The 19,477-nt window shown below is 36.6% G+C and overlaps 1 protein-coding gene across 4 annotated transcripts in view; it reads left to right on the top strand.

The window, feature by feature from the left end:
* The window catches only part of RPGRIP1L (RPGRIP1 like), a 121,276-nt gene that overhangs the window by 764 nt on the left and 101,035 nt on the right, over window positions 1-19,477 (top strand). For 3 of the 4 annotated variants that reach the window (XR_006781297.2, XM_045806803.2, XM_045806802.2), the window contains exons 2-6: window positions 2,089-2,180; window positions 4,011-4,155; window positions 7,444-7,742; window positions 11,683-11,785; window positions 13,098-13,241. Coding sequence is in view for 2 of the 4 variants with exons in the window: in XM_045806803.2 (XP_045662759.1) it covers window positions 2,096-2,180; window positions 4,011-4,155; window positions 7,444-7,742; window positions 11,683-11,785; window positions 13,098-13,241 (776 nt within the window). In the remaining 2 variants the exon portion in view is untranslated. Of the gene's footprint in view, window positions 1-1,120; window positions 1,232-2,088; window positions 2,181-4,010; window positions 4,156-7,443; window positions 7,743-11,682; window positions 11,786-13,097; window positions 13,242-19,477 lie in introns of all 4 variants that reach the window. The other variant, XR_006781298.2, reaches the window with a different exon arrangement.

Below are 19,477 nucleotides of genomic sequence, written 5' to 3'. Positions count from 1 at the left end.
GGTGATCAGGGAAGGCATCTCTGAGAAAGTGACCTTTGAACTGAGCCCCAAAGAATGAGGAGCCAGCAAATGCAAAGGCTTTGAGCAAGACAAGGGTACCATGGATTTGAGGAACCTAAAGGAGGAGTTGTGAGTGGAGTATGGTGTGCAAGGAGGGATAACATTAGATGGTATTGAAGAGGTGTAACAGCATTGTGCAGGGTTTGTCAGTCTCGGCGCTATTAACATTTGGGGCCAGATAATTCTTTGTTGTGGTTCCTGTGCACTGTAGGATGTTTAACATCATCTCTGGCCTCTAGATGCCAGTAACACTGCCATCCACCTTCCCAGTCATGACAGTCAAAAATATGACCAGACAACCGCTTCAAAGATGGGTGACCTCGGGCAAGTTACCTAAGCTGTGTCTTAGTTTTTTTGTTTGTAAAGTAGAAATCATTTCAGCAACAACCTCACAGGGATATTGTGAGACACTTGATTAATTCGTATTATCGGAGCACTTAGTGCCTGGCACATTTTAGTAAGCATTTAGTAAATGTTAATACCACCACCACCATCATCATTATTATAAAAGTTACCATAACTCTATCATGGCAGAGTGATCATTTTCACAAGTGTCCTATGTTTAAACTGCTTGATAATTTGGTTCCTAAAACTGACCTTTCCAGTAGCAGTGTTTCCAAAAGGAGGAGGTGATCTCTCAGGTCTATGTCTGTTCGTTTCGTTTATGCCACAGCTAAATGCAGTGGTTCTCAACCTTTGATGAGTTATAATAAAGGTTGTGAACCCTTTCCCTGAAGATAATTGCATATACACATATGCATACAAGATCTTATAAACCATCTCTTGGGTCTACAGAACCTGAAGCTCCATGGATTCCATTCATTCAGCAACTATTTAGCAAATGCCTGCTGTGTGCCAGGCTCTGTGTTTGGCTCTGAGAATACTGTACAGAGGTGCACAAGACAAATAAGCTGAGCATTCTCTTGGACTCTGCGTTCTAGGCCCAACATTCTAGAGATTGAGAACCTCTGCCTTAGGGCATCTTCACTGGTAGCTTGCATTTGGCTTTTGGGGTGGTTTGAAATGAAAATATAAAACCTTTTATTTCCCCACATACTAGACATTGCACGGACTGTTTATATCCGCGTACAAAACTGAGATACTGTGGTGCATCTCTGAAGAACAGAAACTGTAAAGATGCCAGAATTAACTGGACAGCTTGTATGTTGAGGTAGGAAGCCCTGGGACTAGGCCTCATGGCAACAAAGAAAGGACAGAACAAAAACAAAGTCAGCTGGTGAATTTATGAACCATTTTTCGTAAAACTTGGACCTACCCGTTCATTGGTACACCAGGCTAAAAATTAATATTCAAGTAATATTGGCATCCCAGGCAAATGTGCTAACTGCTTAATTTACCATCTCACCCTTAGAATAACTCTGAGATAGCTATTATTTTCTCCATTTTTAAAGTTAAGGAACTGTGGCAACTGGCTGGCTCAGTTTTCAGTAGAGCATGTGACTTTTGATCTCCGGGTCCTGAGTTAGTGTTGGGGGTGGAGTTTACTTAAAAAAAAAAAAAAGATATGTATATGTAAAACTAAGTAAAATGACTTTTTCAAAAAAAATAATAAAATGAAATTAAGGAATTGAAACTCAGTGAGATTAGGTGACTCAACCAGCTAGTAAATAATAGAACAACCATATGAATCAAGTTTTCCGACTAAGTTTTTTCCAAGATACCTGCTTGCTCTTGGGGGCAGAGAAGGGGGTGGGGGACTGAGAAGTAGTATTTCTTAAATTTGGGGGAATTGTTTTTGTTCAGATAAAGAAATAAGAAGCGAGAAGGAAGAATGATAATCTTACCTCATTTCCTAAGCAAACTATAGGAAATATACTGTTGAAAGGAACACTGATTGAATGTAGTATTACTTTTAAAATAGAAGCTTTCGCCTTCTTCAAGCAGCACATGTGGGCAGTAGATGTCCGTTAAAGCCCTAATGCTTTATTCATTTTATTTGGTTCATTCCATTGGATAGTTAGTGTTATACGTTGGAAAGATTTTATTTGAATTTTCTTTTCTCCACAGATAGGCCATGTCTGGTCCTACTGATGAGACGGCAGGAGACCTGCCTGTGAAAGATATAGGCCTAAACCTCTCTGGAGTGGGAGGGCTACAAGGTATGGCCAGCTGTTATTTATTATCGTTATGAACTTTGATCAGTAACTTCTTTTCTTTTAATTTAAAGTATTTCTGATATCCTTACAAACAAAGCCATTTAAGTAACTATATAGCTCTTGATTGGACTAAACAGGAACATGGAGAGTTTAGAACAACATATGGTATTTTACTGCATGCATCAATTATCAACAGCTCATAGAAAATGTAAAATCCCCCTCTGTTCTGATAAAGAATTGTTATAAATCATCTTTTTAAAATTCCACACATCAGTGGAAACTACACAGAGAGTATCAAGCCTCCAAATCGAATTGCCTGGTTTAAATCACATTCACCATTAAAATGTTTCTTTATGTTTAAATTTTATATGGGAGGAAATGCCATATTTAAAAATTTTGGCCTTTCAAGTAGAGTATCTCAAAATGGTTTGTTTATCCAACTGATACTGACTTTGTTTTATCAGATTAATATACATTAAAGGTTTCCTTTATCCTTTTATCACTTAGTGGTTGCCCTAAAGCTAAAAAATCACTTTCAAATTGAGAATGAAGAACACTACTTTGAGGAACAATTCAGAATATAGAGCTGTGTTTTTGTTTGTGGATATAACATGTCAGCTCTGCTGTCATACTAGTGCATTTGTCATTGAGACAGCCGTGATATAAAATATATTCCACAAGAGTGTCTGCATACCCCTGTTAATTAGAACAATTCAAGTGACCACCTTGAACTACCACAGAAAGGTGGTCAATGCATTGTTCATTGAAAAAGATAAATTGTGACGATACAGGTTTTATTTTTGAAAGTAAAAAGTATGTATAAGCTTTGCCTTAGGTCTTTGGTGGAGTACCAGGTATTCAAAAACAAATAAATGTTAATTGTGCAAAGCTGTTTATTGGAATTTGCTACCTTAAGTTCAATTCTTGCCCTCAGTAACCCACCATAGGGGCTTTAACCTTGGTCCATTTGTTCTTTGTTTCTTTTGGATGATTAATGCAAATTAGCCAGTGATATGGAAAATACCAAATTTAAGCATATGTAAGAAATCATATACACATGCTAAAAGGTATAAAAGTTCTTTAAAAATATATAAGACAGCTTATAAATGATTTACGAAGGTTTGTTTGTACTTTCAAATTTTACAGGTATTTTCTAGAACCCAAAACCCATACCTAGCTCTGAAAAATATCTTATGTTCACCAAATTATTGTTATAACACTTGCCTCTGTAAAAAAAAAAAAAAAAAAAATACTTTTAGGTACTCTGACTTTTGTTTTTTTCAACATTGAGCATATAAATTAAAAAGTCTTATTGAATCAGAGTTCCATCTTACATTCTTAAAGAATGGTTATTTAAATACCATTTTGGGGGCCCCTGGGTGGCACAGCGGTTAAGCGTCTGCCTCCGGCTCAGGGCGTGATCCTGGCGTTACGGGATCGAGCCCCACGTCAGGCTCCTCCGCTATGAGCCTGCTTCTTCCTCTCCCACTCCCCCTGCTTGTGTTCCCTCTCTGGCTGGCTGTCTCTATCTCTGTCAAATAAATAAATAAAATCTTTAAAAAAAAAATAATAAAAATAAAAATAAATACCATTTTGAATGGATACTGTTATTGCTCAAATCCTTAATATTGCATGTAAACTTTTAATAGCAAAGATTATTATTGTCCCCTCTGGTGATATAAACAACACTATAACATTTTCTAAAACAATCTTAATTGTGGGTCACAAAGGAAAAAAGATGAATGCATCGGAGATTATATTAATATCAGCAGTTATCATTTTTAGAGACTATTTTCAGTAATCCCGCTATTAATTACCTTGGCATTTTTACAGAAACGTCAACAACACGGACAATGAAGTCTCGCCAGGCAGTGTCACGTATCAGTCGTGAGGAACTGGAAGACAGATTTTTGCGTTTGCATGATGAGAACATTTTGCTTAAACAGCATGCCCGCAAGCAAGAGGATAAAATTAAAAGGTTATGATAAAAAGCTTTTAGCTTTTTCTCCTGACTCTGTAAAGTTTGGAGGATACGCTTTTTTATAAACTTAATTGAAAACCCCACCTGGAATCTTTTTTGGAACAAGACAGGTTGTAAATAAATACAATTTTTAAAAATAGAAAATCTTACAAACTAGAATAATAAACCAAAAAGATGATGAGTGTTTATTATGTCTGAAGTTGCTATATGAAAGAACTAATAGCTAAGAGTGCCACAAGTATATCATATCTATAAATAACTTCTGGTTTAATATTTATAGTTTAATAAGCAAATGGCCAAAGCATCTGTTTTTTAAATGCCTTGGTTTAAAATGAAAGTTTGAAAAAGTAATTAGCTATTCTAACTTGTTAGAGTGCATGTTCCCTTAAGATTTGGGGTTTACTAATGAAAACGTCACTTCAATATCTGGAACATGTTTAAACGTTGCTTGGATGAGTCTAGAATCTTTATTTCAAAGAGTCTCTACATTGTCTCTTGATTTGTGTGCAAAAAAATTTTGCTGGGATAGCTTCTTAAGAGTAGATATTCTTTCATTCCTTCTTGTTCAGAAACACCTTGGCTATCTTCAGAATGTGTGGCATTAAAAACAAAAAGAAGCACATTCCTATTTGTAAGCTTCAACAGGCCTGTATTCATATTCATGTTCTAGGTTAAATGAAAAGGTGAGACAGCTATGGAAGAAAGAAGATGGGGGGCAGGCCACAGTGGGGTGGGGGGGTGTTCTGCTTAGAATGCATCCTAAAGGGGTGATTCTAGTTCAGTTTCTACTCTGCGGACTTTGTTTTAATGACCCACTGACCTGCTGTGTATGGGGCTCTTACTTTGAGTTCGTTTTTGAGTCATGATAATGTCTTTTTTCAAGACATGTGACTCACTTGCCTGATTCCTCTTCTGACCAGTAACACACACGTGTCCTATCAGAATGAGGAATGTACTCTATGACCACTGAACAATTTTTTTTTCCTTTGTAAGCCTAATTGGTCAGTAAAAGAATTGAATTCACAGTCTTGACCTCATTAGTAATTTGTCCTAGCCAGAAAATATAAAACAAACTAATAATGAGCCATGTAGTTTAATGAAAAAAGGACTCGGCTAGGAGTCAAGCTGTATGCATGTGTTCTATTATTTCTCTGCCACTGGCCTGTGGTATTATGTTCAAGCCATTTAACCTCCTGGGATGTTATTTTACTTAGCCCTGAGAGTAGTGATCAATGACCGCCATGACCCAAAGCTCTAAAATCCTTCTGAATTTCACACCATGGACACTACTTAGAGGCACGTGTAGAACTACTCTTTTTTTTTTTTTTTTTAATTTTTAAGTAATCTCTACACCCAACGTGGGGCTTGAACTTACAACCCCAAGATCAAGAGTCACATGCTCTACCAACTGAGCCAGCCAGGTGCCCCTAAATTTATCTTTAAGATGTAATTAGTATCACATTAGCATAAATGTAGATTTGATAAACCACCTTTTTAAATAAGTACTCAAACTTTACCAAATTACATACAATGTGTTAATACCACAAAATAACCACATCAAACAAATGAAAATTATTGCTTTTACTGGACGAACATGGAATCTTGTTTTTGGACAAAAGTTTGCTTGAACATCCTTGAAGGAATTTAAAACCCCCTCTGATGTACTTTTCTTTCCTTAAAAATTTGGGTCATTAATTCTCCACATGTTGACTGCTTTTTTATATTAAACCTGTATCTTTTGAATGTGATCTCTATCTCTGTGAAAGTCTCTCTGTAACAAAAGATTCAGATATTTAGGTTGACATCTCATTTAAATGGCAACCATATTTCTATGACTAAGCCATTGGGCGGGGCTAAGGATCCTAAACTCATAAGGGCTAGATAGAGTGTGTGGCTCTGTTGGGCGTATGATACCTGCCCAGATTTCCCAATGATGTATCATTCTCTGGATTAGGTGGAAAAGGAACTAATCCATTGATTATTTTACTAGGGTGTTTGTGGTTCTCTTGGATCTTGGTTTTTATTATCCTATATCCCTTATAAAGCATGTTTAATGGATTTGCCTCAAGGGAAAGAGAAAACAATCTTAACTGATTATGTTATGCATAGCTCTCCCTGATGCCACATGCTGTAGGCCGAGTAGCCAGAAGTGTAGATAGACATGTATTACTACTGCTTTTACAGAGGACTCCGCTTAGGGCAAAAAAAGGTTGTTCTATGACATCCCAAAGCTATTAAGGATTTTTTTATTTCACTTTTGTTCTCTTAAGTAAAAGCTTCTGTCCATAACCATGCTAAAATAAAGCAAACCCCGTTTAAAGAAAAATGAAGTGAGTTTTTATTTTCAATCTCCGTCTGGCTCTTTATAAAAATAGATTCACTGTAAACTAGAATCAGCTATTGAAGATGTGCGACCAATTTTGTAAAGTCTTGAACTTGTGTCTCTCATCAAAGCCACCTTTTCTTTCTTGTCCTGCCAAGATTTTTCCATTCACTGTCAGGCATGTTTTCCGTACGTGTATATTACATCACCCCCATGTGCCCTTTCTGTCTTTTGTTCTGTCTAACCAGTTTTTATCAAGACTTAAAAGAATGAAAGGTATAAACTCTTAAGATGTCAAAAGCACAACTTATGTCTAAATTTAAAGGTAGCATTAAAATAATACTTTCCGCATCTAAGTATTTTCTACCATTAAACGTGAAGGTTTCTTAGGCACTATGCAACACTTAGTGGCACGTTTCGGTTTCTCTGAATTTTTCACTGGGCTTTTTATCTGTGTGTACCTATGCCTCCTAACATTTTTGTATTTGTAACATGTCTTAATCTTAGAGAACCTGGAAACAGTTCACCTAAAACATATCACCTAAATGCTGCGTAGTCTTAACACACTTTTCAAAAGTTGTAGCTTACCGTGGCTCGCATCTATAATCCACCACGTCCACAATCTGTAGCTACATTTAAGTGCATACAGCATTCCTACATAAGGTCATGCGTTAAAAATTGCATTTGAGGAACATATGGAGTAAATATGTGTCCTCTCTTTACTAACCTTAAATGATAAGCCTTAGGAAACTGTTATTTGTCAGTGCTATAAAGCAGATTGTTGCCCAGTGGTTTCAATTATCATCAAAGGATTCTTCACAGGCAGTAATAGTTACATCAAAACCTGAAATTTATTATTCAGGTTCTGCACTGAAGTCCTCACAGTGATTATGTTCCTTTCAACAGAATGCATTTTATGCTGACTTCTCACATTCCTTTTCATCTTTTTATTATTTCCCTAGAATGGCCACCAAGTTAATACGGCTAGTTAATGACAAGAAAAGATATGAGCGGGTTGGTGGCGGCCCCAAGCGGCTGGGACGAGATGTGGAAATGGAAGAAATGATGGAGCAGCTGCAAGAGAAAGTTCATGAGCTTGAAAGACAGAATGAAGTCCTCAAAAACAGACTCATTTCAGCCAAACAGCAACTTCAAATCCAGGGTTACAGGCAAACGCCATACAATTATGTGCAATCTCGTGTTAACACTGGGCGTAGAAAAGTGAATGAAAATGCAGGCTTACAAGAATGCCCCAGGAAAGGTAAAATCAGCTTATATTAAATCCTAAATATAAGTCTTTTAGTAGATTGTTTTGCACATGCACGCACACACACGGTATTTCTGTATTTCTCATGTTTTTAAGTACATTTAGAAATAGAAAAATAGTTGTTTTTTTTTTTAAAGATTTTATTTATTTCTTTGACAGAGAGAGACGGCCAGCGAGAGAGGAACACAAGCAGGGGGAGTGGGAGAGGAAGAAGCAGGCTCCTAGCGGAGGAGCCTGATGTGGGGCTCGATCCCACAACGCCGGGATCACGCCCAGAGCCAAAGGCAGGCGCTTAACACCTGCACCACCCAGGCGCCCCAGAAAAATAGTTTTTTGACTTGCGTTTTGATAAAATGTTAATATTGACCTGAAAATTATTTGTTGAGTAAAACACTGAATACAGTTATTTATCCTGATATGAGAGGCATGTGTGAAACTGTATAAAATACGAGTTTAGTTTGAGTTGGTTTTCCGTATTGCAGACGGAAATCACATTGACTCAGGCAAATGGGGAAACCAGCTAGTTTGCTTATTTATGATCACGCTTTCAGTCTCGAATGATCACGCTTAATTTCTTTGTCAAAAGACCTCTTACAAAATTTGCGGAATTGTTTAAATCTCTCATTGTATGGAGGCAGCATGACAGTGCAATGTGTACATAGCTAAGGGTTTAAAAAATTGGGTTCTTGCTCCCCTACTTACTATCTGGTGACCTTGGACAAGTCACGTAATCATTCTGAACTTGCTCCTTCCATGTAAAATAAAAGGATTTAAGCAAGTGACCATAAAGGTCTCCATCTCCAAAAATGATCATAGGTCAGTCACTTTCCTCATTTTGAGAATGAATCACTTAAAACCTACCCACACAAAGCAGTTCAGTTGCATAGATGAAACTTAATAGAAAGAACCTAAATACTGCTAATAAAAATTCCCAATTCTCCCCACCCATGGACAAACTTAATTTATAATGAGGTGAAAAGTCAATAAATATTTTAAGTAACATTTTTAAAATTTCAACTACTAGGGAGGGAAATAAAATTGTAGCTGCAATTGATATTCGTTTGGAACATGCTTCACATAAAGACCAAACATTTTGAGGGACACAAAAAGTCATGTAAAATTTTCATTTCAATTCATCGAGGAGGAGGAAAACATGACACATAAACAGAAAAAGGAGAAAATGTTCTTCTGTTTTTTCTCCAAGCCAAAATATTGACACACTCTCTTCCCTAGCAGAGTTCCCTTGAAGTCAGTAAGGCCCCCACATAGGCAGGAGGCAGCCGCAGGATGAAAGGGCTCAGCTATACCTAGCTTGTGAGATCGGCAGTAGACTTTGATATAACCAAAGCAATCATAGCACATTACAAATTAGAAAAAACACTCTGCTGCTAAAAATACTTGGAAGAGAGCGCTTGACCTCTCAGAGCCTCATTTTTCCCATCTGTAAAATGGAGTGATAACACCAGATGAGAAAAAAGTTCCAAAGATGGCAACTCCATGGTAGTATATTTTACCTTTCAAAAGTCACTTACCCTCCCTCAACCTTAGTTTGGTCATTGTGACTGAAGCAGGGCAAGATGATCACCAAGGTCTGTAAGGTCTTGTATACTTAAATAAGGAAGCAATGCCCAAATTGTAGATTAATGTGGCAAACTAATCTGCTATGAATTGCTGTTTAGATAGAAGAGTCTGGTGGAAGTTTCGTCCTATAGGGAAAAAAAAAGAAAAAAAGAGCCACAGAGCTGCACAGTCTTTAAAATGTGACTACAAAGTTTAAATTTCTCCTTGTGTTTATATGCGCTTAGTAATTCAGACCTTTTTCACTGCTTGGGACAGAGTCCAGGACATAGAAGCCGCACAAAGCGCTAGATGGTGATGAATGCTTTCTCAGCCAGTATCTTTCTGAGTAAACTTGAGGCACCATCATCAGGGCTGAAACCTTGTAATCTTAAGAGTCTCTTCAAGACCACCTTTGAGCCTGGGACTTAACACCATACTTTGTCAGAAGTACCACAGCGTAGGGTGGCCAGGTGAGAACACTCGACTCTCCCTGGCTACAGGCAGCCTTGCCCCCAAGCTGCTGTACGCATATTCCCATTTTCTATATGTGCCTGGGCGAGAGAAGGAATGGAAAGTACTGGTTTAAAGTGTGATCATTGTAATGTAGAAACAATCCTTATTGAGGAACCAGTAGAACAAAGATTCTTACAAGCTGTGTATGCTTTAAAATGTAACCATTGGCAGGGGCGCCTGGGTGGCGCAGTCGTTGAGCGTCTGCCTTCGGCTCAGAGCGTGATACCAGCGAGCTGGGATCGAGCCCCACGTCGGGCTTCTCCACTGGGAGCCTGCTCCTTCCTCTCCCACTCCCCCTGCTTGTGTTCCCTCTCTCGCTGGCTGTCTCTGTCTAATAAATAAATAAAATCTTAAAAAAAAAATGTAACCATTGGCAAACCACTGGTACACAGTAAGTTTTAAGATTACGTTAAGGATAAGTAGATTTTTTCTTAATTTTGCTAGTGATGTGTAGTTTTTCCATGATTTATGTAGGAAAAGCTTAAGAATTAGCATTACTGCCAAAATTGGCAGATTTTAACACAGTAAACTATTTTAATGGTTTTAGGCAGAGACTTTTCTTTAGTCTGGACTATAACAATAGATATTGAAAATTTTGGAAATAGCAAATAATAGTTCTATTCTAATTGAAAATAAACTTCTTAAAATAATGAATTTTATCTGTACCTTGTCTGAGACTATGCTTCATTAAAAATCTGAATTATTTGTCATATATTATCCACCTTAAGCTCTAGTAATTTATTTTATAAGTGTAATCATATAACTAAAATTATGTCTCATGTTTGACAATGGGACTAGACTTGTAAAACTGCAGCTATTTTTACAAGAAAAATATATTTTTTTTGTTTTGTTTTTAAAGATTTTATTTATTTATTTGACAGAGAGAGAGACAGCCAGCAAGAGAGGGAACACAAGCAGGGGAGTGGGAGAGGAAGAAGCAGGCTCCCAGCGGAGGAGCCTGATGTGAGGCTCGATCCCAGAACGCCGGGATCACGCCCTGAGCCAAAGGCAGCCGCTTAACGACTGAGCCACCCAGGCGCCCCTACAAGAAAAATATTTTAAGGGCACCAGCAGAATGTTTTATTTAAAGGAATCTCATTGGTGAACCCTTTTTGAATTACCTTTGTTTAAATATGGATTTTCTTATTGAGATGGAATAAACCAAAGTACAGGAAACATTTTGACTTACACTCACAGTATCTGTGAGTCACACAAATGAAGACAAGATTCAATATATAAGGTCAAGGAATCTGAATAACTAATTAAAAAAATTTTTAAATCTATATCAAAAATACTTTAAAAAAGTCAAGATTTTGAAATCTTTTTCCTTCATACTTTAGCTTCTATTATAAAACCCTACTTTGGTTCTTTCAGAAATGAATTTAGGTGTTCCAAATCTGAGTTGAATCAAATTATTTCTAGGTAGGGGCGCCTGGGTGGCACAGCGGTTAAGCGTCTGCCTTCGGCTCAGGGCATGATCCCGGCGTTGTGGGATCGAGCCCCACATCAGGCTCCTCCGCTATGAGCCTGCTTCTTCCTCTCCCACTCCCCCTGCTTGTGTTCCCTCTCTTGCTAGCTGTCTCTATCTCTGTCGAATAAATAAATAAAATCTTTTAAAAAAATTATTTCTAGGTAATTTGGTTTCCATAGTAGAATTTGTTTAATGGGCAATACCTGCTGCTATGTACATTTAATGCTAACGGTATTCCCTTCGGCAATGGATTTCTGATTCTCTGTACTATAGAGCACATATCTCTTAGTACTTAAGAAATTTTCTTATATTTCAAATTTCTTCATGATGGTAAATCAAGAGTCCTTCTTTCCCAACCTCACTTTTATAATCTTACTGATTGACTTCTAGGTATTAGATTCCAAGATGTCGATGTAACAGAAACTCTACAACCCATGCTTACAAAATATGGCAACAGTTTACTTGAAGAAGCCAGAGGAGAAATAAGAAATTTGTATGTATTCTTTTTGTGGTCATTTTAGAACTTTGTTTATTGATCATGTCTTTTTTGATCCCTCCCTTTCCTTTATTTTAAACACAATTGGTTTATGTACAAATAATTTGCCCCACTAAATACATCTAGATCTATGGGGTAAGAACAGATATTATATAACATGTTTCCAATAAAATGAGGAAAATGAACAACTTAACCAACTGCATCAGTGGAAGGGTTTATAGAATAGTCCTCTATATTATAATTTTCTCCCCAAAGGAATGGCATAAAGCCCAGTCATTTAGAATAGCATAAGTTCTAGGGACAACGTTTCCATTCTCAGAAAAACTACAGGTAATTTTTTTTTTTTTAGATCCTGAATTAATTAGCCTTTTTGTGGTTAAAAAAAAAAAAGAATTGGAGGGAGTGGCTTAAAAGTTTGGAGTTATCAAACACATATGGATTTCAGATTTTGTTTCACTGTGATTCTATAGTACTGCATTCTTCATCATACTATGGTTTCAAAAAAGTGACTTCTGCCACATTTCACTTACTTTCCCAGTTAATGAAAGCCTCATGGGTTCAATGTCCATGAGTCACACAAATGAAGATAAGGTTCCAACTTACCTACAGTCCTTCACCTGGATCATCAAAAAGTAACAATTCTGAATGAGGAGAGAAAACATGAAATAACATCACACTTTAGACAGTTGCTTAAGAATAATGTGGGCTTCAGATTACTTCTTTTGTATATTTTAAATACCAGTTACAACAATGACTAGCCTGCAAAGGAATAAAACCTAAAGACTAAACCTAATCTTGTTACCTGCTAATCAGCTGAAAAAACAGGGATCATAGAGGTTCCCTGAGGCTCATTACACTGGGATGCTGCCATACATGGTAGAGATAAATAAATACAGGCAAAAAACCACTGTTATGTTTTGCAAATTCTTGAGCTCTCTCTCTGAAGTGTTAATTTGAGTGGTCTGGGCAGATGTACCTAGGAAAGAACAAAAGCGTGTAAATTGTCTGAAGATGGGCAGATTGTGGAGTACATAGTAGGTAACCAATAAATACTGAATTGAATTCAATTGAACCGGAAGTCCAGGCTATCGTCTAGGATATTATTGTATAAAAAGCAGTATTTTGAATTATTCCATATGCACTTCTAAATTGTCCCATTTAATCTGCTATTCACTATATGCAGAGGCACTTAAGCTAAAATTTTTAACTTCTGCTTGCTCTTTATTATGAAGAACTTCCTTTGTACTGATCTTGAATACTGCAGATTTTTCCTCAAACTACAAATTCTTGTAAAGGTTCTTTATTTCAGAGAAAATGTTATTCAGTCACAGAGAGGCCAGATAGAAGAGTTAGAGCACTTGGCTGAGATCCTGAAAACTCAGTTGAGGAGAAAAGAAAATGAAATTGAGTTATCTCTTCTTCAGCTTCGAGAACAGCAGGCTACAGATCAAAGGTATGTTAAAACAGAAATATCACTTTGATAAGGTCAAAATTAGTTTAAAATACTTTATCATGTGCCATAGAAGGATAAGTCTAGTCTATCTTAAAAATCATGTCTTCACTTAACATTCTTCATATAAGCCTACTCTCGACCTACTAAGTGCTCCTAACAGCTCGAGTGGAAGGGCATACCCTCTCCTCTTATTTCCCCCACTCGTTTGTCCTTTTGTTGCACTTACCATAACTGTAGGAAGTTCTGATGCCATTTGGTGGCACCTTCCAAGGGAAATATGTGTGATAAGGACCCTGCTGTTGACACATCTTGTGAATAAGTCCAGCCTCATATAAATTTTTTTTCAAAGTTAAAAAAATTCCATACCATGGTACCAGTTTTTTTAGTCCCAAAAAGATGTTTGTTACCTCTCCTAATATGAATATGAATATAAATATATATAAACTGCTTCAAACTCTGTTGATTATTGTGGATGCCAGTGGGGCCCTTCAGCCTCTTCATTTTTGATGTTTTATAATGTACTGTATTTTCTTTCCCATCCTCTTCTGTCATTTTTGGTTCCTAATACTTTTCCCCTGTTTTGTACTTCCACAGTGGATTTCCAACAAGACTTTATCTTCTTAACCACATTCTTCGTCAAATCATTCTCCCCTTCCTTCCTTTTTTCTTTTTTTCTTTCCCTTTGGTTCCTTCTCTTGCCTTTCTGTTTGTTTTCTTGGACCAAGGATACCAAGAAGTAGAGGGAGTGGTGCATTAAATTGCCAGGTACCCAGCATTAGCTTAAACAATCATTAACATGTTCCCAATCTTGTTTCACCTGTCCCTTCACCTTTATTTTCTTCAATTAATTAGCCCCAGCCAGGTAAGATGTCATTTCTCCTACGAATACTCCAGTATATATCTCTGATGGGCAGTTTGTTTTTTTTTTTAACATAACACCATGCCATTATCGCACCTAACAAAATTAACAGCAATTCCTTGATACCCTCTAATACCCAGTCTATATTCAAACTTCCCTGAACGTGTCTTCTCCTGTTTGTTTGAAATGGAATTCAAGTGAGGTCTACACATTGCATTTGACATCTCTTGTGTCTCTTACTTCTCTCTTAATGCTTTTTAAACCAGACCTAGATCCTCCATTTGTCCCCCCTCCTCCAGTGTATATGGTATGATGCTTATGTGGCTAGGTTCTCATTTAGAAAAACCAGTATGATTTTTTAGTTTCTCATTTCAGATTCAGAGTTTAATCCTCCTTTAACAAACTAACCTGCCATGGTAATGTTTGAAAAAACTAGGAAAAGATGCATCATATGAGACTTGTTTTAAAAACAATAAAGTGGGCTGAAAATATATAAGCTTTATATTTTAAAGATTCAAAAGACTAGTATTATATCTGATCATATATAATTAAATTATATAATGAAATTCTGTATATTTAGTGATACTTACATACCCTTGTAAGGGCAGGACAAAAGAAACATGAATATTTTTGAGAATTATATTAGACGATACAATTTGAACCCTGGCTTTGAACCAGCTTGAATACCTAGGAGTTATCTCTGTTCCCCTAGGAAGAAGAACTGATTAGACTTGGTCTTCTTGGAAAACCAACACATGATTCCTTATGAGGAACAGTGCTAAAGGACCAGACCCCAACATTGAATATGATCTTAATAAATTGCTAACAGCCATATTTAAGATATTATCTAAATATAAAAATTTTATGCTTAGACCAAGCCCAAGCTTAGAGCCTACCCCTATCACCTTTACTCAACAGCTGAGTACAAGGTTATCAGAGACTACTTCCTCTGTTCTATTTCTTGATTCCCAAAGAGTAAGGTGGACACTGTGTTGGCCATTGCCTCTTCCAAAGGGATATGATCGTCTAGGAACGGGAGTGTTCAGTGTTCATTGAAAGATAGATCAAAAAGTCCTTCAGTCCAGGACTAGAACAGCAGAAGAAATGGAGCGATAGACAGGTATGCATGGTTTCTCCTATAAATATTGTCAGCAAGAGATACCAACATATACACCTAGATGAGTTTACCTTAAAAACTAAACTAAGGCCTTCCTTAGGCAGCTATATTATTCACTCGATAGCAGTCTCTTTTGTCACATCAGGAATTAGAAGCAAGACAAAATGAGTATAATAGGTAAAGGAACTTTTGTTGCAGAGGCCAGAGAAATAAACCAATTTGTATCCTACCTCACTGATTTTATAATATTGAAAATCACATGTTATTTGCTTAGAAAAGGAAAGGTACCTTTAGTAAATAGCATATTGTTCCTTGAAATACAGTTGTTGAAAACTGAAGAAATGACTTCCAATAAAGATCTTTAAGTCTTTTTTTCTCATATGTTTACACATAGCTCAAAATTTTATGTGTAACAGCAATTTTTTGAGACTAATGGAAAACTGTTGAAAAAAACGTTGGGGAGAATATAAAACTTGGTATAATTTACTGTAAAGAAAAATCACAAAATGGAAAACATATTTAAACTTCTCTTTCACGGATACATTATTTCAAATTTGAAATCCTAGAAGTCTGATCAGGATGTTGGGCTCCTTGTTCTCAAACATGAACCTAACATAGTCGTAATCTTCAGAGTACGGTGCTTGATATTTATGGCAAAGAGCCTTTTCATAGAATATTACAGAAACTCTTCATAGTATGTGTTTAATAGACCAGTTTGGTTTGGCATCAACTTGACATAAACTTTTGGTTATCCAAAGCCCTTAATTGCTTTGAAGTAAAAGCCCAGTGCTGTTCTTTTTTATTAAAATCATGTTTTTTCCTGTTATTGTGGTCTATTTTGGAAGACTGAGTTGTGATTTTTGCATATGTTCTACATAATGCCTCATTAGCAAAAAATCTTGTATCATTTACAAGTAGCCTGAATGTCTGTGTTGTTTTGAACAAAAATGCATATTAAAATTTAAACAATATAAAAATGCACATTTTCTGCTTATTAAAAAGGCCGTCTTAAATTAAATGCAAAGCAGTAACCAGTGAACACATGTACATGAACATTAAAATCAGAATGATTTTACCTTTTACTGGCTTTTTCAACTCCAAAAATATTTATACTCTTACCAAATGTGTAACTAGTTTGTACTAAGTGGTTTTTTTTAGTAAATGTTAGGGTGTTTACCTTCTTAATTAAAAATCATGTAAGTTCCATAATATCCCAGTGGAGGAAATTTAACCTATACTGTTCCAGACACTCTGACTTGCCCTCTTCCCTTTGGTCGACAGCAGACTGTCAAATCTTAAAAGAGAATCCTTTTGCAGCCATGCAGTGTAAGAAACAGCTTGCTCTAGGGGCTCCATCTTTCCCCTCTAGGCACACACAGGGTGACTTCCTGGCACTCTTAAGTTCTTCCCCAGCTTTTTATTTTGAAAAATTGCACACCTGCAGAAAAGTTGCACACCTACAGAAAAGTTGCGAGAATAGTCGCATGAACACTCACATACCTTTTCACCTCTTTGTGTATTTGTGAATTCTGCACACACATGCGTGAGCACTTTTCTCTCCTCTCCACCCTCTCTCTCTCTCCTTCCCTCCCTCCCTCGCCCCCATCTGAGAGTTAGACACATGTATCATTTTGCTCTCTGTACACTTCTAAATATCTTCTAGGAACAAAGACATCCTCCTGCATAACCACTGTATGGTTGTCATACTCAAAACACTTAACAATACAGTAGCATCATCTAACACAAGTCCATATTCAAATTTCCCAATTGTATCCCTTATAGCTGGAGGGTTTTTGTTTTTTTTTTTCCAATAGCTGGTTTTCGTTTGTTTTGCTTGGTTTTGATCTAGTATCCAATTAGGGGTCATGTATTGTATTTAATTGTCATGTCTTTTAGGTTTCCTTTATTCCAGAGTGGTTCCCCATTTCCAGCCCATTGATAGTTGTTTGCAGAACGCCCCTCAATTTGTATTTGTCTGATTGCCCGGCCCCCTAATTTAGAGGGCACATCTGGTCCTTGGATGGAAGGGTAACTGGGGCCAAGGATAACCATGCACACATTATTATTACACAAGCAGGTGATCTGTCATTTTTTAAAAAATATAACCACCAAGCTTTTGCTGTTGTTTTGAAAACCTTAGAATTTGCCTAGTGAAAAGTATCACACTGAAATATCATTTCTTTTCTCTTGCGTTGTTTATTATTATTATTATTATCGTCATCATCATCTAAGATTTTTCTGGGATAGCAGCTTGATGTATTTTCTCAGCACTTAATATGAACCACAGAAATTATCACAATTTATAGTAACTAGTGTATTAGTGCATACTTGAGAGTGGAGGGACAGCTAGAACTAGGAATATCTCTGAGGAGGGAGACAGCTTAGAAGAGTGGGAAGAAGTGATCTCTTAGGATTGGGTTTGATTGGCAGCTCCCTCAACTAAGGACTCTGGTCGAATTCTTTACTTCGCTAAGCCTTGGTTAGCTACCTTAGCTGTAAAATACAGAGACTGAAACGGGTGAGTGGTTCCCTGTCTTTTAAATAGCACACTTTCATCCCTAGGGATCTTGTGTTTCTGAAAGATTTTTATCTACTAAGTAAGCGGTATTTATTAATTTAATCAACTTACTGGGGTTTTTTCTTTTATTCATCAAAGACCTCTATTATGTCAGTCATTGCTTCTGATAACCTGCGTCATTGAGCTGACTTGGTATAATTTTATCAAAAAATAAAGAACAGTACAAAACTTTCTCTTTAACCACTTAATTGCTAGTAAACCTACATTTCCCATTGGGCTTTTTGATATATTGAATGTAATTCTCAGATTCCCACTACTAGTTGGAATCCATTAAACTTGATCTTCAAAATGATCCCTTTTAGAAAATAAGCCAGGCTTTCACTTCTTCCTGTCTCCAACCAGTCCTTGGGAGTGCCCCCTCCATTTTCGTAAGAGAGTGATTATATGCATGTAGAGTGCTTGACAGAACTGTTTCTCTCCATTCCTTGTGAGTATGAGAGTAAGAAAATATTGAGCTCTGATTTCTGTTTTGACCCACCATCACAAGAAAGGTATGATCCAGAGACAAATAAACATACACAGACAAATTTTTTCCTTTCTGCAATCTTAAATCAGGGATCATGATTTGCCCTTCAAATAAACTTTCCTCAGCTCTCTTAATGAAGCTGATTCCATTTAATTTACTAGCAACCTTCTGTAATCTTATTCAGTAGTGTCACCTTGCTAGTGACTGTTATCTGTGGATCCCTAGTAAAAGCTATGAATGACCTACATTTACTTTTAACAATACACTTACAGAATGTCTGCCACTGTTGAAAAAAAGAAAATTACTGTAGACATGTTTTAAACCTAGGGTTGTTTTCAACCTTTTCCCCAGATTTAGTCAAGCTAAAACTATGATTCAAAAAGAGCCTCTCCATTCTGTCATAAATATTTTACTCAACTACTTTCCAGACTTTCATAGCCTAGCTTCTGTATTCTACAGCCTTCTTTTCTAAATGATGTTAAATACTACATTATGATATTTTTGTCTCAAAAAATCAAGAGGCTTTCTTTAGCATTCATAATCTCTACTGGAACAAAGATTGAAATAGTGATGGGGGCTGAAGGGGGGGATATTGTGAGAGAGTTGTATGCCTGGGGAATGAAGTATAAGAAACTTTCACGGGAGGAAGGATTTTTGTTTCTCAAGATTTCGTATTAGACTATACATTACATAGCTCCATTGAAAGTTTTTCCTTCTCCAGTGTATCTGAGGTTTTAAGTTTCTGGATTTATTATGGCACCCAGTAGCAAAGCCGGAGTCAAGTGTTTTCAAGGCTTCCATTAGAAATTCCTTTTCCAGAGTTTATTGCTTGACTGTTTCCAATTATATGAGGGAAACTTGGCACATAGGTTGTTGAACTGGATTACTTTTTTCAACATAAAATCTAATTTATTTCAGTTTGTTTTTAATCTAGAGATGGGCCAACAACTCTTCCAATAGTTTTAGAAGATTTGATCATAATTCTAAATAATATGTCTATAAAAAAACAAGAAAAAGAAAAGAAACCGCATTTTCCAACTTAATTGTCCAAGGTTTTTTGCAAAATCCTTGTTGAAAAATTTGAGAAATTTATTTTTACAAAGCACATAATTAGACTGCTTGATATCTGTTTGCAGATCATTTCACCATGTGTAATGCAGCATGTATGAATTGTTGCATGACTGTCAGAGTTCATCTGAATGTTTTTACCATGGAT

The sequence above is a fragment of the Ursus americanus genome, chromosome 21 (genome assembly GCF_024610735.1).
Source record: "Ursus americanus isolate L20-20 chromosome 21, mUrsAme1.1.p, whole genome shotgun sequence".
NCBI classification, from domain to species: domain Eukaryota; kingdom Metazoa; phylum Chordata; class Mammalia; order Carnivora; family Ursidae; genus Ursus; species Ursus americanus.
The sequence above is the reverse complement of the archived record's forward strand: the minus strand, read 5'-3'. Positions and strand labels throughout refer to the sequence as shown.